The sequence below is a fragment of the Neoarius graeffei genome, chromosome 10 (assembly GCF_027579695.1).
Source record: "Neoarius graeffei isolate fNeoGra1 chromosome 10, fNeoGra1.pri, whole genome shotgun sequence".
NCBI classification, from domain to species: domain Eukaryota; kingdom Metazoa; phylum Chordata; class Actinopteri; order Siluriformes; family Ariidae; genus Neoarius; species Neoarius graeffei.
This window is the reverse complement of record NC_083578.1, coordinates 12665118-12691833: the sequence shown is the minus strand read 5'-3', so window position 1 is coordinate 12691833 and position 26716 is coordinate 12665118. Positions and strand designations below refer to the sequence as shown.

Genomic DNA, 26716 nt, shown 5'->3' with positions numbered 1-26716 from the left:
TATTGTATTTTATACCAAAGAATACATCCAATGGTGGAATGGCACTTTAACTCTGGTAAAATGCGACTGAATTGAACAAAATTGCAATACGCATATTAGCGACATATTACAAAGAATCCTGTCAAGTTTCATGAAATTCCTCCAAAAATTGTGAGAGGAGTTGATTTCAGAAGGTGAGCACCCTTCCCGGGACGGATATCGCCATGACATAATCCATTTTGGGCCTTTTGGCCAGCGTGGGATAAAAATTGTCAGAGGAGTTGATTTCAGAAAGCAAGCACACCTTGATGAAATTGCCAAAGTACAAGTTTGTTAATAATCAAGGCCATAACTCTGGTAGAATTTGCCCAAATTAAACAAAATTTCAATCTGTGTATAACTGTCATATAGCAAAGCCTTTCGCCAAGTATAATAAAACAGCACTCGATCCAGCACATCTATCACTTGCGAACTTTAAAAACTAAATTTTAAAAAGAGAGCCGAAATCAGGGTCATGAAATTATAATGCAGTGCGTGCTTGGGATGCCATGCGTTTACATTTCTGCCATTCTGCGTTTTCGAATTAATTAAAGGACCCATGGCATGGTGGTTTGTTGATGCTTTAAACGGGCTCGTGGAGGCTTCTGGATGTTATATCCGCAGCCTTTCTCGAAATGAACCCTCGGTACGTAGATATAGCCTCCTGGGAGAAAGCCCCATTTCAGCGCTTTTCCCAGTGCGTCGTTTTGCTAATGAGAAGCAGGAGGCGGGGAAGGGTAGAGGGTGGGGGCGTGCCATGGGGGGGAGGGGGAAGGGCTGCCGTCTGCCTCCCAAGCCAGCCGAGAGCGCTCCTCGTCGGGCACGGCCAGGCGGGTGAATGCCCTGGTCCATCCGCCCTGTCTAAAAAAATGGTACAACTCGAGCCCATGGTAAAACTGGGACTTTGTCATTTTTTCCCGCCTGAGGCCCATGGTAAAACTGAGCAGTGGGACTTTGTCATTTTTTTCCGCATGAGGCCCATGGTAAAACTGCACTTCCAGGAGGGGCTGCCGTCTGCCTCCCAAGCCGGCCGAGAGCGCTCCTCGTCGGGCACGGCCAGGCGGGCGAATGCCCTGGTCCGTCCGCCCTGTCTAAAAAAAAAATGGTACAACTCGAGCCCATGTACCTGGCTAACTGCAGGAAGCGGTTAGCTGCACAGCTAATGTAGCCATTGCTAGGCTAATGCACCGATTTTAAAACACGGCAAAACGACCAGTTATACACTTACTTGTTCGGTGTTTGTGGCTGATGCGGCAGGGATGCTTGGTACGGACCCAGGCTTCAGTGACAGTTGATGTGCAAAACCTGCCCTGTACTGTCCCAAGTTGTGGAAACATTCATCAGGAAAATGCTTCCGACAAACATACACCGTCTTAGGTAGACTCGACGGCGTATTATTGGAGTAAATAAAATTAAGCCACTGCGTCTTCAGGGGCTCTCCCGTCGGCAGTAAAAACAGACTCCTTTCTGTGTTGTCACATCCATGTACAGCGCAATTTCCATGTTGTGTCTTCTATGGGCTCCTCACTACAAAATGTAGTCATGTGTTCTGCGCATGCACAGTAGGCTTGGTAGGACAAACAGCAACTTTTGAGTTGGGCGGGCAATCCATACAGTGGGTGGGAATCCAGAGGGGGGGGGCGTGGGGATCATCTCCCTTGCTGACGTAGTAAAGGGAAGAGCTTCTCAACGCGCCGTTTTGACGCGCCATTCTCAAATGTTGGGCATAGTTTGGTTTACACATTATGAAATTTCTAGCCACTGGGGTGACTTAAGAAGGTCAGAGGAACTCATTTTAACGTTAAAAAACCTCAGAAAGTGAAAATTTCATGCCATGGGACCTTTAAATAATGGACATGTGCTATGCTGACAGCTAACTTTAAATGATCTCATAATTTTATCCAGAAAAAACCTGCTCCTTGAGATCATCTTTTTAATTAAGAGGCAGATGATTTAATATGGGCCTCCAATGCTCATCCATGCTTTTTGTTCTTAAGTGGCTTTTACAGCCCAAAATATAAATCTCAGCACTGTGGTTACATCAAACTGGGGCTCGAGATGATAATGCGCAACAACAGCTGAGACACACCTCGGAGTTTCAGGAAAACTCCGCCCCTTGTACGCAGAGCCCACACAACTGTTTGAATAATCTGAATACAGATGTGCACAAGCTCGGTATTCAATCTTCACTACAAATACATACAGTAACTCAACACTGAATACGGTACACAAAGTGCACTTTTGTAAGAGCGCTGATGAAGGATCCCCTTCAGTGCGTACAAACTGGACCCGCAGCTTGGCAGTCACACCTGATCTCTGTGCCAGGATACGATCTCAGAGTCCTCAATTAGATGATTTTTTTTTTCCTTTCTGCAAGAACCTAGAACTCACAAACAGAACAATCACAAGGGGCTGTGTGTGTGTGGTGTGGGTTCAGTTGGCTTTTGGTATTAAAGCTATTTAGACGAGATAATTTAACCGCTCATAGTCTCCAGCATGAGATTTCTCCCAGCTGCACATTTGGCCTGCTTAATGCAGCAGTGTGACACTGAGGCGTCATAAACAAGTTAGTTTTCTGCTCATTAAGGAATGACTGACGAAGGCGAGTGGAAAGCGTTCAGAGTGAGAAATGCCACAGAGCCTGTTGCATCAGAAATGTAGGTCATGAACGCTTCTGATAATAGAGACAGAAAGACAAGGTGGAAAAAGTGCAGTGCTGCCCTCTAGTGGTAAAGAATATTCTGGGTCACCTCATCTCATCTCATCTCATCTCATCTCATCTCATCTCATCTCATCTCATTATCTCTAGCCGCTTTATCTTGTTCTACAGGGTCGCAGGCAAGCTGGAGCCTATCCCAGCTGACTACGGGCGAAAGGCGGGGTACACCCTGGACAAGTCGCCAGGTCATCACAGGGCTGACACATAGACACAGACAACCATTCACACTCACATTCACACCTACGGTCAATTTAAGCCCTGTCCACATGGCAACGGACTCAGGTGAATCCGATACAATTGTTTATTGTTTCGGTCTGGCGTCCACACGGCACCGGCGTTTTGGGTGCCCAAAACGCAATCTTTTGAGAACGGGTTCCAGAGTGGAAAGATCTGGCAACGTTGCCATTGCGAAGTTGTCTGGATGAGTAGAACGGATTTGTTTACGATGACGTCACAACCACATGACTGAGTGCTTCACGCCGGGTAGAAGTGTAACGAACTCGATGCGAGTTGTCAACAAATCCTATAACTTGGTTCATGAAACGCGCTTACAAAATATTTTCACTGTGAATATTTATTGTGTAATGGTGCAGAGAGAGAGAGAGAGAGAGAGAGAGAGAGAGAGAGAGAGAGACTCTGCCCTTAAGGCAGAGTCAATCCCGCCAGCAAAAATAGGGAAAAAAAGGAGCGATCTCACCTCTTCAGATGTTGGTTTAAGTCCTACAATACATTCCTCAAAAAGGGCGTAGAAGAACAAATTAATCCATCAACGTGTAGCATTCAATTTATTCTGGACCATTAAAGACGCCGCCTTCCGCGTAGAATCATACGTCATCCTCACCGCCATATTGGATGGGTCAAAGCGGAGAATAAAGATGCCTCATTCATGTGCTGCGTTTAACTGTACCAACAGGTTTGCCGTCCAAACGAGATCACATGGGATTATCTTTCACAGGTGAGACTGGAAAAATACTTTTCATTGTATTTGGTCATTATAATGTAATTTTACGAACAGATTTTTCTGACTTTGTGGCTAATATGAAGTCTCGCGCATAATAGTTTATGCGCATGCGTCCTTACTTCTTCTATTGTTCTGGTGTCTCTGAAGGGACTGTCTTACAGCGCCCCTAGAGGTGTGGCATGTGTATTGCATCGTTTTCAGCAAGCGTTGCGTTGCCATATGGACCTGATATTTTACTGATCGTTGCCCATTTGGACGGGATATTTTTTTAAATAACATCTCGTTGCCGTTGTCGTGTGGATGTAGCCTTAGAGTCACCAGTTAACCTAACCTGCATGTCTTTGGACTGTGGGGGAAACCGGAGCACCCGGAGGAAACCCACGCGGACACGGGGAGAACATGCAAACTCCGCACAGAAAGGCCCTCGCCGGCCACGCGGCTCGAACCCGGACCTTCTTGCTGTGAGGCGACAGCGCTAACCACTACACCACCGTGCCGCCCCACATTAAATATATTCGTAAAATAAATATTTGCAATTCTGATACTAATTTGTTGGTTGATACTGGTTATTGTTCTGTGAAAGGCTGCTGGCGCAAACGTTGGACTCAAAAGTCACAGAATGCAATTCAGCAACATGACGCCGTTGTTCTGAGTCACAGCAATAACTCAGCTCAACGAGTTAATGATCTACGAGATGACGAGTGCGATGAAGCTGTTTGAGGAGGTGAGAGAGCTGAACAGACTAAAGAGCCGCTGCATCGCTCTCTTTAGGCAAAGATGAAGCGAAGGCTAAATCGCACTTGCACTTTGAAAGACGTTTTTAAAAAAAAAAAGTCGATTCATTTCATTACAAACTGAATCTAAAAAAAATAATAATAAACAACTGAAGATCATGAATTAAACAAACATACTGAGATTTAAGTCAGTCATTCAGGAAGGATTTTTCTTGAAGGGAAAACACTCCGACTAACAAACAGGTCATGTAACATTTCAATAATGGAACGCATTCAGGCTTTTTGTTATTTGTACAAGTGCCTCAGCTGGTTTCTCCCCTCCTGAATCTCATTCTTTTGCAAACATGTTTTTGTCTGGATGTTACCTATTGACGCTCTAAATTCCTTGAAAGCACTTTAGCGTATCTTTCAGTTTAGTAACTAAACAGTTTCCATGGTCTGGTTTTACCAGGCGACTCCCTCCCATGTGATTCCCTCCATTCCTACTGAGACCTTTCTGTGTGGAGTTTGCATGTTCTCCCTGTGCACTCTGTTTTCTAGAAGTGTGACAATTCAGTTTTTTCACAATTCGATTCACGATTTTGACACAATTTTAGGCCCAATCCCAATTCTAATTTCTACCCCTCCCCCTCCCCCTTCCCCTTGGCCCTTCCCCTTGAAACTGAGCTACAAGGGATAGGGCTTGAAATTCAACCAATTCAACAAATTCAAGGGATAGCCCTTCAACGATCGCATACGTCATCGCGTACCTCCGTCAGCGTTTACGTTAGCAAAACGCGACCAAATGCGTCATTGGCTGCGACCAGCCACTACAGTCAGAGCCAGAACTAGAAATCTCTGCTGGCAGGGTGTGATTTGTTAACTAACACCACTGAATGGGATATCTTTGGCGCTTCGTGCACCACATCCGACAGAATGAGGTGTCAGAACACTCATGTAAACAATAAAAGCTCGAATAACAGAACAAAACATACGCAGTCAAGCAACCGAAAACAATACTCACTCCCAAAGCTTTTTAGCAGCAGCTTGGATTTCAGAAATCGCTGCTCATTCTCAGCTCGAAAGCGAATCAAGCGGCGTGTTTCCTCTGGATAACAACTTAAAACACGTAAATAATGGAGAAAATACATTTATGACAATCTTTCGCCGCGGGAACCGCCATCTTTCTGAAATCCGCATGAAATCTCGCTGAAATCCGCATGGCATTGTGGGAAATCACTCAAACCCCTTCGTTCGGAGTCAGCTCCAGGAAAATCTCCGTTTGGAGGGGTATAGAAGCCCTACCCCTTCCCCTACCCCTCCGCGTTAACTGGGATTGGGATACCCCTACCCCTTCACGTGAACGCGCAAAATGGAGGGGAAGGGCCAAGGGGTTGGTCCAAGGGGTGAAATGGGATTCGGCCTTAGTCCTCTATTTTATCCATCTGTTATCTGTAGCCGCTTTATCCTGTTCTACAGGGTCGCAGGCAAGCTGGAGCCTATCCCAGCTGACTACGGGCGAAAGGCGGGGTACACCCTGGACAAGTCGCCAGGTCATCACAGGGCTGAGACTTTGGTGGGGTTTACATTAGACCGTATCAGCAGATCAGCAGATTAACGTTTTTAAACGATTTGCGTGCACACAGCAACGCCAGTACACGATTCGCGTGCACACAGCAACGCCAATACACGGATACGCTAATCACATGACTAATTAGACGGCACGCAAGTTGAAATGTGTCAGTGCGGCTCAGCGCTTCCTCCTCAGCGGCTGCGCTCCAAATCGCTCCGCCCTGAACAGCGAGTGCCCTCTGGAGGGTGCGCACTCCGGCCCTGCGCAGCTCACTCACAGAGCGCGCGAGTGAAGCGCACGAGCAGTGATTCGGGACTGAGTGATCCGCTGTGTGTGTGATCCCAGCGCATATCGGGCATGCGCAAGTCACTCACCACTTGCAAGTGGAAGGATGGCACGCCTAAAGACAATCATAACTACACAATGGGCAGTATTTGCATCTTACCATGAACAACATTAAGAACGTCAAAGCAAAGCATTATATTCATACTTTTATACTCTTTAATGAAAAACAAAAAGGTGATACAAGGCGGAAACAATAGCAGGAAGTGAAGTCCGCGCTGTTTTTCAGCAGTCGCGTCACATGACCAACGTGGCATGACCAACGCCAGCGAATCAGGAAGGTGGATGTCACAGTGACGTCGTCCAATGACGACATCAGCTAGAGCTCAGCACTGCGTTTCCTCGTATCTCAATGTTTACACAGCACCGGATCAGATACGAACTGGGTTGAATATGTGGGCCCTGGCGGATTCAAGTTGTTCCGCCTGTGGAGTCGTTTCCCGGCGTTTTAACGTGAACGGACAGTGCATCCGCGACGAAAACGAGACGGATACGGTCTAATGTAAACACCACCATAGACACAGACAACCATTCACACTCACATTCACACCTACGGTCAATTTAGTCACCAATTAGCCTGTGAGGGAAACCGGAGCACCCGGAGGAAACCCACACGGACACGGGAAGAACATGCAAACTCCACACAGAAAGGCCCTTGCCGGCCGTTGGGCTTGAACCCAGGACCTTCTTGCTGTGAGGCGACAGTGCTAACCACTACACCACCGTGCCACCCGTCCTCCATTTTATAACTGATGCAAATCATTGTCAGTATTCTGTTAACTGTCAGCCTAGAAATGCAGAGCAATAAAAAAAACAAATAAGTACACAAGTGACTCCAGTCACTTCACTGACTTTGAACGCAACTCTGAACGCATCACAGGTCAGTCATTCTTGGAACATTTTCATTTTCAAACCGCAAAACACTCAGCAACAAAAAAGCAATGCAAAGTTCATGACTTTCATCTCAATCTTTTAAAACACAAAATACAGTCACTTGTGTTAAAGTCAAGATCACTTCTTGAGACAACATTTATTGTTCAGAGAGTACACAAGGCACTAAGATTGTAAGAAATGCCGCCAAACTGGGCTTTTGGAATTCCGAGTCATCTGCCATGTTGTTCACAAAGCAAGGTGTGATCTTGTGAGATTGCTATAGCAACCACAAACACGGCTGTGCCCATGTACAGCTCCGGATACTGAATCGGATTTTTAATATCAAAATTATGCCGTTTATCGAAATTTGTTATGCATCTAGGGTTATCAGGATGAAATAAGGTATCGTAAAGCCCGGTGTATACGGGCGACTTCTCGTTGCAAGCATATTGCGATTTTTGGACGCAAGTTTCCCGTCTCGGCTAGCTCTGTGTGCGCGTTATCTGCGACTAGTGGGTGATTTGAGGAGGGGGATGCAAGTCACGTGACTACTTCGTAGGCAGGGATTGGCTTCGCCTTTGGAGGTGATCGCTTTGTTACCGCAAAGACGCGCACACGCAGCGATATCTCTGCAACAAGTCAGCGACTGGCGATATTTTGTCACAGAATATCAAGCAAGTTTGATACCCGCGATCTGTCACAAGCAACAACAACAAAAAAATCGCCATCGCAAATATAAAGCAATTTTTCGCTTGTGTCAAAAACTTGCACGACCAAGCGGCGGAAAAATCGCCCGTGTGCACCGGGCTTTAGTGAATCGTGATTCGTTAAATTTTAATTGATTTTTGAATTGTGGATTGAAATGGATCGATAGATCAGGGACTGATTAATTGTCACAGCTCTACTGTTTTCCTCCCTCAATCCAAAGACATGCAGTTTAGGTCAACTGGCTACTCTAAATTGCCCATAGGTGTGAATGTGAGTGTGAGTGGTTGTTTGTCTCTGTGTTAGCCCTGTGACCCATCCAGGGTGAACCCCGCCTCTGACCCAAAATCAGCTGGAATGGAGCACTTGCATGTGACGTCACAGCCGATCCCGATTGTGACAGACGCCATCTTGTCGGTCAAACGCCATATTTCCGCCTTCTACTTCATTCTGCTTCTACTTCTACCTTTTCTTCTGGAAAACCTTACTATATACAATTCTACTACAACGGCTGTGGCTACAAGCTCTCCCTACCTGTGCACGTTTTTTATGTTTTTTGCGTGTATTTTTGCGTGTTGTTCGTCTGTACTGGACTTCAATATCCACTACAACCGTATGGACTTACTGGACATTGGTTTCCAGCAGAAAATGAAGGTTTGTAGCGATTTCCATCGCATGCACAACATTCCGGACGAGATAGCGAGACCAGCGGGGTCTCTGTGGATTGTTATCGGAAGCAAAGCGAAGGAGGCGGCGCCGGGAGAGGAAGCAAAAGCGAGGCTGCAGGCAGAGCCGGCCTGTTGACTAAGCTCAGAAAACAGCTACTCAAACCTCCACTGCCAAGCCTCTACCTCTCCAACGCCAGATCCATGGTAAACAAGACGGACGATTTGGAATTACCTTATTCTATTCTATAATCGGCTGGTCAGTGCTATACTCAATACTTAAGTGACTTACCCGTCCAGTGAGGATTGTTATTTTCTTGTTTACAAGATGCCACATCTGAGTTGCTGACAAATCCTGAATTTCTGTAAAGATAACTGTCCAGAGATTTATAAGCATGCAGTGCTTCACCACTGAACAGCGAGGGAAAGTTGATGAGGTAATTATACACGTCCGGGTATTCCACCTCTGGCAGTTCAATATCCACTGACATGGTCGTGAAAACTCCGTCCGGTAAGCCATAAGGGTCACTAATCTGTAGATCGTTTATTTTAGACATATATCTAGTTATCTATTCATTAGAAAAATGAGCCGTGTAGTCCGTCGGTTGAAATTGATCCATTCTGTACACGAGTGCAGCAGTATTCAGCGGTGTTTTTTACCGACAAAATGGCGGCTGTGTACTTTCCGGTCACGTGACTGCAAGATCTCTATAGCTCCTGATGGATGAGCAGTCTGGAAAATGAATGAACGAAATAATGGAGTCCCTCCACTGGGGGATGGGAATCACCAAAGGGGTATAGTCTAGACAGAAAACACTCCCTCGTCCCTGAGCACCATATTTCATACCCAGTTATACAGAAGGTCTATGATTTTTACGATCAAGAAACAACGCAATATCCGATATACATTGTATATGAATATACCGGATTAAACTATGTAAGGAACAAAACACGACAGGGGTTTGTGCCGTTATAGGAAAACCATCCACGCTGAGGTCATGTGATGCCAACATTACCACCAGGAAGTGGATTATTTTCTAATAACAGCACATTCAGAACTGCTTTATTCCTCTTACTCCACAGTGATTAATCTCAACTTACACTACCGTTCAAAAGTTTGGGGTCACCCAGACAATTTTGTGTTTTCCATGAAAAGTCACACTTTTATTTACCACCATAAGTTGTAAAACGAATAGAAAATATAGTCAAATGGACATTTTTCTGGCCATTTTGAGCATTTAATCGACCCCACAAATGTGATGGTCCAGAAACTCAATCTGCTCAAAGGAAGGTCAGTTTTATAGCTTCTCTAAAGAGCTCAACTGTTTTCAGCTGTGCTAACATGATTGTACAAGGGTTTTCTAATCATCCATTAGCCTTCTGAGGCAATGAGCAAACACATTGTACCATTAGAACACTGGAGTGAGAGTTGCTGGAAATGGGCCTCTATACACCTATGGAGATATTGCACCGAAAACCAGACATTTGCAGCTAGAATCGTCATTTACCACATTAGCAATGGATAGAGTGGATTTCTGATTAGTTTAAAGTGATCTTCATTGAAAAGAACAGTGCTTTTCTTTCAAAAATAAGGACATTTCAAAGTGACCCCAAACTTTTGAACGGTAGTGTAAATCGTCTGAACCAGAACTGTAGGTCAGAGCTGCTGTTATAGAAAATTAATCAACACCTTCTGACCAATCAGACTCGAGAACTAAACTACAGTAAGTCTATCAAACCTGCCTGAATGCTGTTTAGTACTCTGGGTCCTAGTGCCTACACTGTTCAGTCTCACCCTTCATGATCTGCTGCAGCTCCATCTGCAGGGTCTGGATGGCACGAGCTGGATGATCTCCTGCTCTCCGTTTGATCCGGTGGATGGACAGACGGCCGTCTGACACAGCAGCGATGTCGTCGTCTTCCAGGAAGATGACTCGGTTCGTGTGCTCGATCACAGCACTGTCACAAATCCGAAAAAGAAGCAAAAAAACATGTTTGTTTCAGAAGGCTTTGCAAAAAGATGGGGAAAACAGGATGACTGTGATGAAACACACACACATACACGTCATGCCAAGGCTCACACACTCATTACATCATCATTTATTCAAAACATCTATTTCTAAAATGATCATCCAAAATATACTGCTCAACAGTACGACAAGAATTATAAATGTGATTATTCAGCCAGTTTAGGAACTAAATGCTCATCATTGTACATCAACATCCTCTCCTTCAGATAAACAAGTTGAATCAAAACAAGACTATTATGAGAAAATCTTGATCCACAGCATGTTACACAATACACTTTTCCGAGAAATTATGCAATTTATTAATACGAATTACAGACAGAATGGAAGCAGCTGATTTCATATTAAAAAAAAAAGAGTTTTACATTTAAGAGTTGTTTAAATGTACATATACATTTCACTTATGAATAATGGATTATTTTCTGTTTTAATTCTAAATTAGCTTTGAATTTCAGGACTTTCAGTTGTAAATTATTTTCAAAGACAGGAATTTATATATATTTTTTAAAATAGTATTTTTTTGAAAATACTCACCTCTACTGTGTACATTAAAGGGGTACCAAATATAATATATACGGTTGCTGATGTGACAAAATAACGTATTCTTAAGTATTCTATCAAATTTATATCCTAGAAAACAACGAAATATCTTGGTAATTGTAAATATAATACTTTATACGCTAAACCGCACAAGAGTCGCCATTTTTAAAAGACCGTGACGTCAGCGCTACCCACTGCACTAGCGGAACTCTCCGAAATAGAGGAGAGAAGCGTGTAATCATGGCGTCGGGCGCATCAAGTGAAAGCGACAGCTCTGTCGAATCATACGAAGAGATCCCGCAAGACACCCTGCAAGCAGGCTATGGCTTAGAAGGGTACCAGTTTGAACCTAGGAGAGGTACTCTCGACTCCGGTGATGAAATAAGAGAAGAAAGCTCGGATGACGGCGAGGATGAGACTGATGCTGACCATGGGCGTGGCGAGCGTGGGGCAGAGCGTCTGCGTGCAGGTGACACGGCGTGGTGCTCGTGCGGAAAATGTAACGTGGAGTTGCTCACGAGTCCAGCAGAATTTATTCGCTGCAATGAGATAGGCGCCAGCCGTGGACTTGCGAACTCGTCACAAGAGGCAGAAACAGGTATTTCACACGTGCTATTCCCAACCTCAATGAGCCAACACAACTGGGCACATACATACGTCATGAGTGTTACGCAGAGAAAATGAACGTGCATTCTGATTGGATAAAATTAATATCATGGCGGGCTGTTCAAACTGCGGAAATAGTTTGCTCGAGCTGCTTTCAAAACACTATAACTTTCCAACCTTAGAACAAAAAACTTTTGTAAGTCTTGAATAAGGTTCGTTAATGTGTGTTTTATTGTTATATTTACTCTATATATTGCCCTCTGTTCCCCTTTAATGTACACTCACCGGCCACTTTATTAGGTACACCTGTCCAACTGCTCGTTAACACTTAATTTCTAATCAGCCAATCACATGGCGGCAACTCAGTGCATTTAGGCATGTAGACATGGTCAAGACAATCTCCTGCAGTTCAAACCGAGCATCAGTATGGGGAAGAAAGGTGATTTGAGTGACTTTGAACGTGGCATGGTTGTTGGTGCCAGAAGGGCTGGTCTGAGTATTTCAGAAACTGCTGATCTACTGGGATTTTCACGCACAACCATCTCTAGGGTTTACAGAGAATGGTCCGAAAAAGAAAAAATATCCAGTGAGCGGCAGTTCTGTGGGCGGAAATGCCTTGTTGATGCCAGAGGTCAGAGGAGAATGGCCAGACTGGTTCGAGCTGATAGAAAGGCAACAGTGACTCAAATAACCACCCGTTACAACCAAGGTAGGCAGAAGAGCATCTCTGAACGCACAGTACGTCGAACTTTGAGGCAGATGGGCTACAGCAGCAGAAGACCACGCCGGGTGCCACTCCTTTCAGCTAAGAACAGGAAACTGAGGCTACAATTTGCACAAGCTCATCGAAATTGGACAATAGAAGATTGGAAAAACGTTGCCTGGTCTGATGAGTCTCGATTTCTGCTGCGACATTCGAATGGTAGGGTCAGAATTTGGCGTCAACAACATGAAAGCATGGATCCATCCTGCCTTGTACCAACGGTTCAGGCTGGTGGTGGTGGTGTAATGGTGTGGGGAATATTTTCTTGGCACTCTTTGGGCCCCTTGGTACCAATTGAGCATCGTTGCAACGCCACAGCCTACCTGAGTATTGTTGCTGACCATGTCCATCCCTTTATGACCACAATGTACCCAACTTCTGATGGCTACTTTCAGCAGGATAATGCGCCATGTCATAAAGCTGGAATCATCTCAGACTGGTTTCTTGAACATGACAATGAGTTCACTGTACTCAAATGGCCTCCACAGTCACCAGATCTCAATCCAATAGAGCATCTTTGGGATGTGGTGGAACGGGAGATTCGCATCATGGATGTGCAGCCGACAAATCTGCGCCAACTGTGTGATGCCATCATGTCAATATGGACCAAACTCTCTGAGGAATGCTTCCAGCACCTTGTTGAATCTATGCCACGAAGAATTGAGGCAGTTCTGAAGGCAAAAGGGGGTCCAACCCGTTACTAGCATGGTGTACCTAATAAAGTGGCCGGTGAGTGTATATGAATTTTATGGAATGTATACTTAGAACAAGCTTTATCTTAGAAAAAACATACACCTCACTGTCTTTTTTTTCTTCTTTCTTCACTTTCATTTTTTTTTTGTACATTTGTAAGCCAAAAGAGTCAAAGAGAAAGTTAGATTTCGCTTTAGACAGAGAAACTACAGACTGAACACTACAAAGTTCCTTTGCTACTGATTTCGGTGCTTTATGTGTTGACAATATTCTATATTCTAAGAAATATGTACATCCCTCTAAATAAATATATGCAGTAGATTTCTGTGTTAATCAGAGATTAAATTAACAAAACCGAACCATAGGAGGAGACGGCGGTGAGGGCAACTGACCTGGCGTCAGAGGCGAAGTAGAACTCGACAGCTTTCTCATCCACAGGAAACAGGCAGGTGTCCTGGTCCATCCTGGGCAGAGAACCACCACAGCTCTTCTTGTCCTTACCAGCTAGCGGAAATAAAGCGATTTGTATTTGTTCACTTGTAAAAAATAAATAAACAATTTCAAATAAATACTCATTTAAAAGAAGGGCTCTTATGACTCAGTAATCCAAACTGAACAATCAAAATATCGGTACGGTATGCGTGTACTACTGTCGACATCATTCTAGGGTCGTGCCATCACAGGAAACTAATCAACGACAGGGTAGCGTGATGTGGCTCGATGCAAAACGGAGTTAGTTTTACCACCCTGAAGTTCATCCTTTTCCAATGACGGCGTGTTTTGAAGTTTTTATTTCTCTTATAGCACAGCAAACTCCTTAATCCTTGAAGTTTTATTAATGAATTAATGAAAGAGAGACAAGTCATACTTTTTATCCATTTATAGTTACGGAACCCGTCCAAAACAAGTCGTTCCCTCATTAACCAAAAACATAGAGCGCAAAAATGTTCCCATGACAGAAACCTTACTGTTAGAAATCACTGAGACTGGAGACTCCTTCCACAAAGGTTAAAATAAATAAAAGTCAACACATTAACTATTACGTATTTTTCTTTGTTAAATAGCAACGTTTAATTTTAATCTGTTCCTTTACAAGCTATATGGCGTGTCCACCATGTACTGTAAGTCCCTGTGAATGAGCCGTTACAATAGAAACGTTGACCTTGGAGAACCAGCGCTTTCATATAAACCTGTGATTTGAGTTACTGCTGTTATAGAAAATTAATCGACACCGATCGAGAACTCAGCAGCGCCGAGTGCAGGATCGAGTCACTGAGGTGAATCCAAGACACACAGGTTGTTTGTAGATGTATAATTCCTGCCTGTGACACTCACCTGAGCGGTAGAGGATGGGAATGTGATCTGTTGAGAGCTTGTGGTCGCTCTTCACACCCATCAGCAGTGGACTTCCTCTCCTGTAGGGACACATGAAGCTAATCATTATAAAAATCATCCCGAAGCTGAAGGTGCAACGTACAGTGGTGCTTGAAAGTTTGTGAACCCTTTAGAATTTTCTATATTTCTGCATAAATATGACCTAAAACATCATCAGATTTTCACACAAGTCCTAAAAGTAGATAAAGAGAACCCAGTTAAACAAATGAGACAAAAATAATTTTATATTTGGTCATTTATTTATTGAGGAAAATGATCCAATATTACATATCTGTGAGTGGCAAAAGTATGTGAACCTTTGCTTTCAGTATCTGGTGTGACCCCCTTGTGCAGCAATAACTGCAACTAAATGTTTGCAGTAACTGTTGATCAGTCCTGCACACTGGCTTGGAGGAATTTTAGCCCATTCCTCCGTACAGAACAGCTTCAACTCTGGGATGATGGTGGGTTTCCTCACATGAACTGCTCGCTTCAGGTCCTTCCACAACATTTCCATTGGATTAAGGTCAGGACTTTAACTTGGTCATTCCAAAACATTAACTTTATTCTTCTTTAACCATTCTTTGGTAGAACGACTTGTGTGCTTAGGGTCGTTGTCTTGCTGCATGACCCACCTTCTCTTGAGATTCAGTTCATGGACAGATGCCCTGACATTTTCTTTTAGAATTCACTGGTATAATTCAGAATTCATTGTTCCATCAATGATGGAAAGCCGTCCTGGCCCAGATGCAGCAAAACAGGCCCAAACCATGATACTACCACCACTATGTTTCACAGATGGGATAAGGTTCTTATGCTGGAATGCAGTGTTTTCCTTTCTCCAAACATCACGCTTCTGATTTAAACCAAAAAGTTCTATTTTGGTCTCATCCGTCCACAAAATATTTTTCCGATAGCCTTCTGGCTTGTCCACGTGATCTTTAGCAAACTGCAGATGAGCAGCAATGTTCTTTTTGGAGAGCAGTGGCTTTCTCCTTGCAACCCTGCCATGCACACCATTGTTGTTCAGTGTTCTCCTGATGGTGGACTCATGAACATTAACATTAGCCAATGTGAGAGAGGCCTTCAGTTGCTTAAAAGTTACCCTGGGGTCCTTTGTGACCTCGCCGACTATTACACGCCTTGCTCTTGGAGTGATCTTTGTTGGTGGACCACTCCTGGGGAGGGTAACAATGGTCTTGAATTTCCTCAATTTGTACACAATCTGTCTGACTGTGGATTGGTGGAGTCCAAACTCTTTAGAGATGGTTTTGTAACCTTTTCGAGCCTGATGAGCATCAACAACGCTTTTTCTGAGCTCCTCAGAAATCTCCTTTGTTCGTGCCATGATACACTTCCACAAACATGTGTTGTGAAGATCAGACTTTGATAGATCCCTGTTCTTTAAATAAAACAGGGTGCCCACTCACACCTGATTGTCATCCCATTGATTGAAAACACCTGACTCTAATTTCACCTTCAAATTAACTGCTAATCCTAGAGGTTCACATACTTTTGCCGCTCACAGATCTGTAATATTGGATCATTTTCCTCAATAAATAAATGACCAAGTATAATATTTGTGTCTCATTTATTTAACTGGGTTCTCTTTATCTACTTTTAGGACTTGTGTGAAAATCTGATGATGTTTTAGGTCATATTTATGCAGAAATGTAGAAAATTCTTAAGGGTTCACAAACTTACAAGCACCACTGTATTCACTGTAATGTTATATTTAACAGACAGAAGACGGATCAACTCTTATTGATCATCAGCACAGGTCAAGAATTTCTCTTCGGAAGAGTACCTTGTTCCCACAGCCTCTCCTGGGAAGTGCACGCTCTTGAACACCAGGGCGAAGGCTCCTTCCTGATCACACACACACCAGAAAAATATTGTTCATAATAAAAATGAACACACACGTACTGCATGTACATGTACACATCCGTACCTTGTTATGATAAAGGGTGAAAGGTTAAACGCTTACCAGCTGCTGAGTAACCTGCTCGACGAGTGTAGCGAAGCTGACTTCACTGTTCTCACGGTTGTCGTACATATACTTCACCAGCTTAGCGATGCTCTCGGTGTCGGTCTCGGACTCAAACTCATAACCTTTACTCTCCTATAAGGGCATGGAGATTAAAAGAATCCTCTTAGACCGAAAGAAAATATGCTGTCGTCCGAGTGTGAATGCTTAAGTTTGAAAACAGCTGAATGCAAAAGTTTGAACACCCTTGATTTAAAGCTAGGAAACCAACAGCACATTTAACCCTCATCCTACCATGCTATTTTACACCTTAATCTTACCATGTGGGGTCCGTTTGGACCCCAATACTTTTCTTTAAAATTAAAGCTTATAAAGACAAAATCACCAGATAAGTTTTGTTCAGAACATCTTGTATTAATAACAGCAATACACTAAAGGGCCCAAGGCATAAAGAACACACTTAACCTTCATCCTACCAGCCAATTTTACATCCACAAACTACCAGGCGGGGTCCGTATGGACCCCAGGAGGGAATACCTTGAAATCAATGCAGTAAGAACCAATTCAATGCAGCAAACAGACATAACTTTATTGAAGAACAAAATCCACTATGGCTGAATATCAATGATGTATTATAAATGCAATAACATTGCAATAACTAGCATACACGTAGCAAATTATAGCGCCACAAAATAAATTGGCATTATATACATGATTTTTGCAGCTCATGCAGCTGTAAAACATTCTGGATTACAACTTAGGTCTTTTCTTACAGAATTTAAAACAAAAAAGTAATTGTAAAATAATTTAGGGCTTTTGTTTTGCAGCCTGTGCTTATTGCAGCAGTGGGGTCCACACGGACCCCAAGAAGGAATGCCTTGGTAGTTTCATTATGGAACATAAAAGAAATAAAAGAAGTTAACTTTCAGTGTGCTATTCAATTATAAAATGAAAGACAGATAAACTTTACTCTGGGGTCCGGTTGGACCCCAATAACAAATTAATTATACCTTCACAATGCAAAAAGCTGATCTTCCGGTGCTTTAGTGTTTTAATTAAGACATAAATTCCGACAAATTCATAAAACGGTGAGGCAGTATGTCACATATTTTTAAAATGGCAAACAAACATATAGGTGCGGGGTCCAGATGGACCCCACTTGGTAGGATGAAGGTTAATAACGTGCTTTAACTGAAATTCTCATTTTTACACTCTTTTGTAAACAAACTAGTCAAAAATTAGGCATACTTCCTAGCACAGACGCCGTTCCATGAGCCATGGCCTTAATGATCACAAGTAAATTAACAGTCAGAAGGAGGTGTGTTTGTATCTTACCAGTTACAACAATTAAAATTATTTCGTAATAGCTGCAGAAACTGGACTCTCAGGACATTTTAGTGAAAAAGAAAGCATAACTTTATTCATCACACACTTGTGAAATTCCTCTCTGCATTTAACCCATTTGAAGCAGAGAACACACACATGAGCAATGAGCGCGCGCGCACACACCCACACACACCCAGAGCAGTGGGCAGCCATGCTAACAGCGCCCGGGGAGCAGTTGGGAGTTCGGTGCCTCGCTCAAGGGCACCCCAGCCCAAGGCCGTCCCATATTAATCTAACCGCATGTCTTTGGACTGTGGGGGAAACCGGAGCACCCGGAGGAAACCCACGCAGACACGAAGAGAACATGCAAACTCCGCACAGAAAGGCCCTCGCCAGCTGCTGGGTTTGAACCCAGAACCTTCTTGCTGTGAGGCGACCGTGCTAACCACTACACCACCGTGCCGCTATATATGAATGATTCCCATTCGTTTGACTGCTCATAGCTTGAGAATTTGAACCTGTTCACACAGCCATAAATTAAACTTAAGTTAAATATACAGAAAGTGTTCAGAAAGAAGGACATTTCAATAAATAAATAAATAAATTCGAGCTTGTCAACAGGCACGCCAACTTTTACTTTTGATCTTGCAGAGAAACACCACCTACGGACGATGATATTTAGGCTGTTCTGTGAACACGAAATTCTGTAGTAAACCACAAGAAACCAAGGGGGTGCAAACTTTTGCACTCAGCTGTAAGAGGGTTTTATGTGACTGTGAGATGTAAAGTAGAGCTTTTACAGCTGAAGTCTTCACTCACCAGGAACTTCCTCAGGTCTTTGTAGTTGGTAATGATTCCATTATGAATGACAATGAACTCTGTTGGGAAGAGCATTTCAGAAATAAATCACATAAGGCTGCTTTTGGTGTTTATTCCATCAACTGCATACACACGTAATTATTCAAGTGTTTGTTTTGTTTTTTTTTTAATCTCCTGACCAAGCAGATTATAACTTTTAGGAAAAACATAATGAAAAAATAATAATTTTCGGACAGTCGATATATTACATTTGAAATTTTATTTGTTTGTGCGTGCGTGTGTATATATCTCATCTCATCTCATTATCTGTAGCCGCTTTATCCTGTTCTACAGGGTCGCAGGCGAGCTGGAGCCTATCCCAGCTGACTACGGGCGAAAGGCGGGGTACACCCTGGACAAGTCGCCAGGTCATCACAGGGCTGACACATAGACACAGACAACCATTCACACTCACATTCACACCTACGCTCAATTTAGAGTCACCAGTTAACCTAACCTGCATGTCTTTGGACTGTGGGGGAAACCGGAGCACCCGGAGGAAACCCACGCGGACACGGGGAGAACATGCAAACTCCGCACAGAAAGGCCCTCGCCGGCCACGGGGCTCGAACCCGGACTTTCTTGCTGTGAGGCGACAACGCTAACCACTACGCGTGTGTATATATATATATATATATATATATATATATGATATAATGTATATAGTGCTAACATGTACAGTGCATTAGATCATATTTGCATGAATTCTGCGTTGGGCCATAACTCTAGTAAAATGTGACTGAATTTAACAAAATTACAATATGCGTATTACCGACATATAACAAAGAATCATGTCAAGTTTCGTGAAATTCCTCCAAAAATTGTGAGAGGAGTTGATTTCAGAAGGTGAGCACCCTTCCTGGGACGGACGGACGGACAGACGGACATAACCACGACATAATCCCACTTCGGGCCTTTCGGACAGCGGGGATAATAAAAATTGCGAAGGAAGTTGATTTCAGAAAGCAAGCACAGCTTTGAAATTGCCAAAGTGCAAGTTTGTTAATAATCAAGGGCATAACTCTGGTAAAATTTACCCAAATTAAACGAAATTTCAATATGCACGTAACTGTCATATAACAAAGCATTTTGCCAAGTTTGGTGAAATTCCTCCACAAATTGTGAAAGGAGTTGATTTCAGAAGGAAAACACTCTCATGAAATTGTCAAAGTACAAGTTATTTAATCAAGGGCTGTAACTCTGGTAAAATGGGACCCAGTTGAACAAAATTATATGCAATATGCGTAGAACAAAGAATCCTGCTAAGTTACGTGAAATTTCTCCAAAAATTGTGAGAGGAGTTGATTTCAGAAGGTGAGCACCCTTCCTGGGACAGACATCGCCACGACATAATCCCTTTTCAGGCCTTTCGGCCAGCGTGGGATAAAAATTGTGAGAGGAGTTGATTTCAGAAAGCAAGTACACCTTGATGAAATTGCCAAAGTACAAGTTTGTTAATAATCAAGGGCATAACTCTGGTAGAATTTACCCAAATTAAATGAAATTTCAATATGCGTATAACTGTCATATAGCAAAGCCTTTCACCAAGTTTGGTGAAATTCCTCCACAAATTGTGAGCGGAGTTGATTTCAGAAGAACGTACACCCTCATGAAATTGTCACAGTACAAGTTATTTAATCAAGGGTCAAAACTCTGGGAAAATTTTCACAAACAAAATTAAATCGCAATATGCGTATTAGCGTCATATAACAAGGGCTTCGAGAAATTCGTCCAAAAATTGTGAGAGGAGTTGATGTCAGAACGCAAGCACACCTTCATGAAGTTGTGAAAGTACAAGGTTGTTAATCAAGGGCTGTAACTCTGGTAAAACACGACAGATTAAACAAAATAAAAATATGCGTATTACTAACATATAACAAAGCCTTTTGCCAAGTTTGGTGAAATTCCTCCATAAATTGTGAAAGGAGTTGATTTCAGAAGGAAAACACGCTCTCATGAAACTGTCAAAGTAGAAGTTATTTAATCAAGGGCTGTAACTCTGGTAAAATGGGACCCAATTGAACCAAATTGCAATATGCGTATTACCGACATAGAACAAAGAATCCTGCCAAGTTTCATGAAATTCCTCCAAAACCTTCCTGGGACAGACAGATGGATGGACAGACTTACATCACCATGACACAATCCCCCTTCAGGCCTTTCAGCCAGCAGGAGATAAAAACGTGACAAGAAAGAAACAACATGGAGGACAGTACAAGTAGAGACTGTTGCTCTTGCTAGTTATGTTCAATCAGACATTATTATGATTAAATTTCAATATTTTTACTCTACTGTGTAACTAGAATTAGGGATTAGAGTTTGAGATGATATCAGCATTCAAAATGACCAGCTGGTCCTACGTTAACCCGAAGCTGAACGGTGTACGGGTTTTAAAAGCTGTCTAGTCACCCAAACGCTATGCTGCGTCCTCTTGTCATTTAGTTGGACTAAATGTTAAACAACAAATCTAATCATTATGATTATTATAACTGACAATAGCGATATGAGCTGTTACTACAATAACAATACGTTACATGCTGTTAAAATAATTATCATTAGGTTTTTGTTGCTGCATGTTGTTTATTATTATTTCTTTTCTTTAAAAACTTGTCATATTCAAGGCTATTTTCTATGTCGTGTATCTTTGTCTTCGTTTATAGATAGTTTTAGCATTGTGAAAGCCAAACTTTGTTTTGGATAAGGCCAAACAAAATAATGTGTTTCCTGTTTCCTGGGTTTTCAAAATAGGGTAGGTCAAAAAGTCAAAGTCCTTCCCACGCCTTACAGTACCTGGTATTCCTGGGCAGTCTCCCACTCAAGTACTAACCACGCCCAACTCTATATGGTGGCGCATCGGGCGGCGCCGATCTCCGTTTCCATAGCCCTCGGCCTCTCGTCTATTACATAGCTAGGGTTACAGTGGGGGGCTAGTCCTCTGGTAACCACGAGAGTTTAACTCCCCATGCACATCTGTATTGCAGCGTGCCTTGCCAGATGGTAGTAGGTACCATTTTTATGATGGCCTTTGGTATGACCCGACCGTGAATAGAACTCACGATCTCACGATCGAGAGGCGGACACGCTACCACTAGGCCACTAGTCGGTGCAAAATAGGGTAGGTAGGTAGGGAAAAAAAAATGTGTTTATCCCAAAAGTTTACGACAAATTTTCTAGGGTAGGTAAGAAAAAGTGAGAAGTTTCCTTTTAAAACTTTTTTTTGCAAAATACTCGTTAAAGGACATGGGACATGAAACATAAATGCACGCTATATCAGTTTCTTTCCATTAAAAATATGAATTAATTGCATCAACAAATACAAAATCATCTATTAAATTCAGCAAAATCGTTATATTCGTGATGATTATATGGCATTTCTGCTCGAGCTCCGATATGCATATTTTACAACCGGAAGAGCCGCTGTCACGTGATCATACGTCACAAAAACTTTCGGGCACAGCACAAGCGGGTAGATGAATGGAGAAGTGAATGACAAGAAAATTGTTTTTATAGTCTTTAACGTACATTGGACATCATGGTGTATTGTGCTGCTTATGGTTGCAATAATTCCAATGGGAAATGCCCTGGAGTAAGTTTTTTTGCATTCCCCAAGGACCCGAAGCTGAGGAAAGTGTGGGCTCACTACTGCCGTAGAAAAAACTTTGCACCTACTGTTTCCCACAAACTGTGTTCGGACCATTTCACTGAGGATTCTTTCAACATTAGTACTCAGGTACTGAGCGATATTAATTGCCAAGCCAAATTTAAGAGGCCGTATAGCCGGGTTCATGGAGGCAGTGATAGCGCCATAATATACAGGGCCTAACATTCCTACAACTGTAGAGACAGTCAAGAAATCCTGTCAGGGTGTATTCAGACCAGGATAGTTCGATAGTTCACTTGCTTTGGTCCGAACCAAATGTTTTTTTTATTTTTTCATTTTGGTGTGGTTCGCTTTCACACTGTACATTTTAGTAAGCGGACCAAAATCTGTCAACAAAGCCACGCGCCCTGAGGTCGTTCAGCTATTGGTCAGAGACGACACGCGCACAAAGCGTTAAGTTCAAAAGTAGTCACGGAGGATAGCGCTGATGAGCGCACATCATGTTGTGACAGTTCTGGCTCTTCACGCAAGTCGCTAGTACCGCCACTTTTTGAAAGAACGTCCCTGATTTTAATGTAGGTCTGACGGAGTTTCTTCACTTTTAGCCGACATTGTTCTGGGGAGCGCGTGAACCCCTTCTCCTTCATTTTCTCACTGAATACAGCAAACACGTCGGCATTTTTGTGTGTTCTCTCCAAAAGCTCAGATATGTGGACATCTGCCCATATATCCACAAGGGTGCGCGTTTCTTCCTCGGCCCACGTTTGCCCCCTACTCATTTTTTGTACTCTGTAGTCGAGCCTACCACTGGTCTGAATGACTGAACGACTGTTGTAAGGTTCCCTTGACAACCGAAACAGTGTTTGCGCTTTGCGGCGGAGTGTCAAGACTCTGTTTCCCATAATGCTTGACAGATGACGGAAGCTCCCGAGGTACAAAAAAGCAAAACTGTCGGATTAGGTCCGGTCTGCTTTCACACCTCCAAAAGATCCGCACCAGGGTTCCTCTGGTCCGGACCGAATCCGACCTTGCAGCTCGGTCTCGGTCCGCTTGTTTGGTCCGGACCAGAGTTCGGTGGTTTGTATTCAGACCAACCCAAAAGGTCCGGACCAAGGGAAATTTGGTTCGTTTGGTCCGGACCAAACAACGTAGGTGTGAATACGCCCTAACATTAATGGACATTTAAATAAATATTAAGTTATGTTGGTAAGTTTGTTTAACTTTTCTTAATTTTCATCTCTTTCGCCAAACGGCGTAGTGTTGTTGGCTGTGTGATGGCGTTTCACCATTTTGAATGTTTTCATCTCGGACTCTGGAAGCATTGTATCTCAATCAATCTCGAAAAATATCAGCAAAAAAAAAAACTAGCTTGCAACGGACTTTAGCTAGATCTATGATGAACTTTCAATGTATGATACAAAAATAATACTTCTTTCAACAGATCATTAGCCTTTGAGCAGAATTGTTTTTAACTTACCAGGAAGTGTTATCGAGCCGACCGCTTTCAGTTTCATGGGGATTGAATGAACTCTCACTCTCAGAATCATCTGACCCGTCAGAGTAAAGACAAGATCCATGTTCATGTGAATTTCCAGCTATCGGTTCGAATTGATAGGGTCTAACTTCACATCTCTGTGAAACATCGGGAATGTCACTGTCGATGGTGTCCATTTCGGTAACCTGTTTACATTAGATACCCAAGCGCTGGCTCCTTGGAAAGTTTGTGTGACGTCACGGGTCACGTGACCACCTAGCTCATTAACGAATCATTGTTTTACGCTGATGTATAAAAAAGTTGAATAATGTGATGATTTTCACATTTTTGACGCCCTGCAGTGATTTAGATGGCATTTCTTATGTCCTTTATACATAATTATACCCAGAAAAAAATCCATGTCCCATATCCTTTAATCGTTTGCAACTGATCCCAGAATGTCAGAACTGTGTGATTTGTTGTAGGAAACAATGTTGTAGTTACTCTATAGTTCTTCATTTGGAAATATTTTTAATTGTTGTGAATATCTTTTGCATTGCGATAGGCTGATTTGACAAGCAAACATTTCTGTCCACTGTGTCGCTTTTTGTTCCGAGGCGAACCTCCATTTTATAGGCGCCCGAAGAATCGATGAAATATACTGCGCATGTGCAAGCAGTCATTTACATCCGACCCTTCGAGGCATGAACACAAGGGTGGCCAGTTTTTCTACTTAAAAATCGAAGATAATCAGCATTGTAACACTAGCAAGAATACGCAGCATTGTTCAGCTATGTATTCGATTGCATCTAACGGTGACCCCTGTCTAGAAATGCCTACGAAATTTGGCTTTGTTGCGACCTTCGGTGTCCGAGTTATAAACGTTTAAAGGTGGGCTGGAGCCATGGATCAAATTAAAACTTAAGTTGCTGAGCAGCGCTTGCACGGTGGTGAATGACTGGCCGAGGCAGCGTCCTACCAGGCCGTGCCCGTGCTGGTGTGAAAGGGCTGGGGTAGAGGGAGGTGCGTGTTGGTTGTCAATTTACTCCTGACAGGCCTCGTGTCTTTCGGCAAATACCGAGTGGTTTATATGACACGCCCTAGAGGTTCTCGTTTGACTCGCCAGGTGGCTGCCAAGCAGGTAGGGTCGGGCGTGAGAAATAGTTTGTTTATCGTGGTCATAAACAGTTGAAGGGTCGCAGTGTTTTTACAGGGTTGGTCGGGTAACCGGAAACACGTATATTATTTTGTCTGGCCTAATGTTAATAAACTGCTATTATTATACCAGCTAGTTAGCCTGTCCTAGCTAGGCCTCAGGCCATGTACACACGTAGCCGGGTATTTTTAAAACCGAACATTTTCCCCCCCTCCTTTTATAAAAATGTTTTATCCACACCACCTCGTCTTCGAAAAAAATCCCTTCCATACATAACCGAACATCTGCGTTTTCAATCACATTCATAAGCATTCCAAACCTGTAGATGGCATTATTTCCCCAAATCCTCCCCCCTAATCACATCAGAATAGAGATCTTGCAGTCACGTGACCGGAAAGTACACAACCCCCATCTTGTCGGTCAAAAACACCGCTGAATACTGCTGCACTCGTGTACAGAATGGATCAATTTCAACCGACGGACTACACGGCTCATTTTTCTAATGAACAGATAACTAGATATATGTCTAAAATAAACGATCTACAGATTTGTGACCCTTATGGCTTTCCGGACGGAGTTTTCACGACCGGGTTTTGAACTGCCAGCGGAATACCCGGACGTGTATGATTACCTCATTAACTTTCTCTCGCTGTTCAGTGGTGAAGCACTGCGTGCTTATAAATCTCTGGACAGTTTTCTTTACAGAAATTCAGGATTTGTCAGCGACTCAGATGTGGCATCTTGTAAACAAGAAAATAACAATCCTCACTGGATGGGTAAGTCACTTAAGTATTGAGTATAGCACTGACCAGCCGATTATAGAATAGAATAAGGTAATTCTAGCTGTAATTCCAAATCGTCCGTCTTGTTTACATGGATCTGGCGTTGGAGAGGTAGAGGCTTAGCAGTGGAGATTTGAGTGGCTGTTTTCTGAGCTTAGTCAACAGGCCGGCTCTGCCTGCAGCCTCGCTTTTGCTTCTGCTCCCGGCGCCGCCTCCTTCGCTTTGCTTCCAATAACAATCCACGGAGACCCCGCTGGTCTCGCTGTCTCGTCCGGAATGTTATAATTTTTTTTTTTCTCGTCCGGAATGTTGTGCATGCGATGGAAATCGCTACAAACCGTCATTTTCTGCTGGAAACCAATGTCCAGTAAGTCCATACGGTTGTAGTGGATATTGAAGTCCGGTACAGACGAACAACACGCAAAAATGCACACAAAAACATAAAAAACGTGCACAGGTAGGGAGAGCTTGTAGCCGCAGCCGTTGTAGTAGAATTGTATATAGTAGGGTTTTCCAGAAGAAAAGGTAGAAGTAAAAGCAGAAGTAGAAGGCGGAATATGGCGTTTGACCTACAAGATGGCGTCTGTCACAATCTGGATCGGCTGTGACGTCACACGCAAGTGCTCCATAGCCCTCTGTTGGCGTCACTTCCGCCTAAACATAAAACATGGCGCCAAGCTCGTTCGTCTGGACAGACTCGGAGACAGAATTGCTTCTAAACACAATTTTGGAGTATAAACTTCAAAAGACGCAAGAAAACGTTGATTGGGAGTCTTGTTAAAGCAAATATGTGGACATATTGACCCTGTTTTTGGAGCAGTAGTTGGGCTTCTAAAATTAAACATGTAAATAGCACCTGCACAATAATTAACGCTTTCAAGGCACTCCTCCGATCCATTACTCTTTGTCCATGCTTAATCTGGCTTCTGCAGTAAACAAAGGTCGCACGTTTGACGTCAG

At 43.1% G+C, this 26716-nt stretch overlaps 1 protein-coding gene across 1 annotated transcript in view; it reads right to left on the bottom strand.

The window, feature by feature from the left end:
* The window catches only part of gfpt1 (glutamine--fructose-6-phosphate transaminase 1), an 80694-nt gene that overhangs the window by 29296 nt on the left and 24682 nt on the right, over positions 1-26716 (bottom strand). The window contains exons 5-10 of the mRNA XM_060931312.1: positions 18705-18763; positions 16560-16694; positions 16380-16441; positions 14534-14613; positions 13591-13702; positions 10365-10528 (exon numbers count right to left, since the gene is read on the bottom strand). Coding sequence (XP_060787295.1) covers positions 10365-10528; positions 13591-13702; positions 14534-14613; positions 16380-16441; positions 16560-16694; positions 18705-18763 — 612 coding nt within the window. The remainder of the gene's footprint in view (positions 1-10364; positions 10529-13590; positions 13703-14533; positions 14614-16379; positions 16442-16559; positions 16695-18704; positions 18764-26716) is intronic.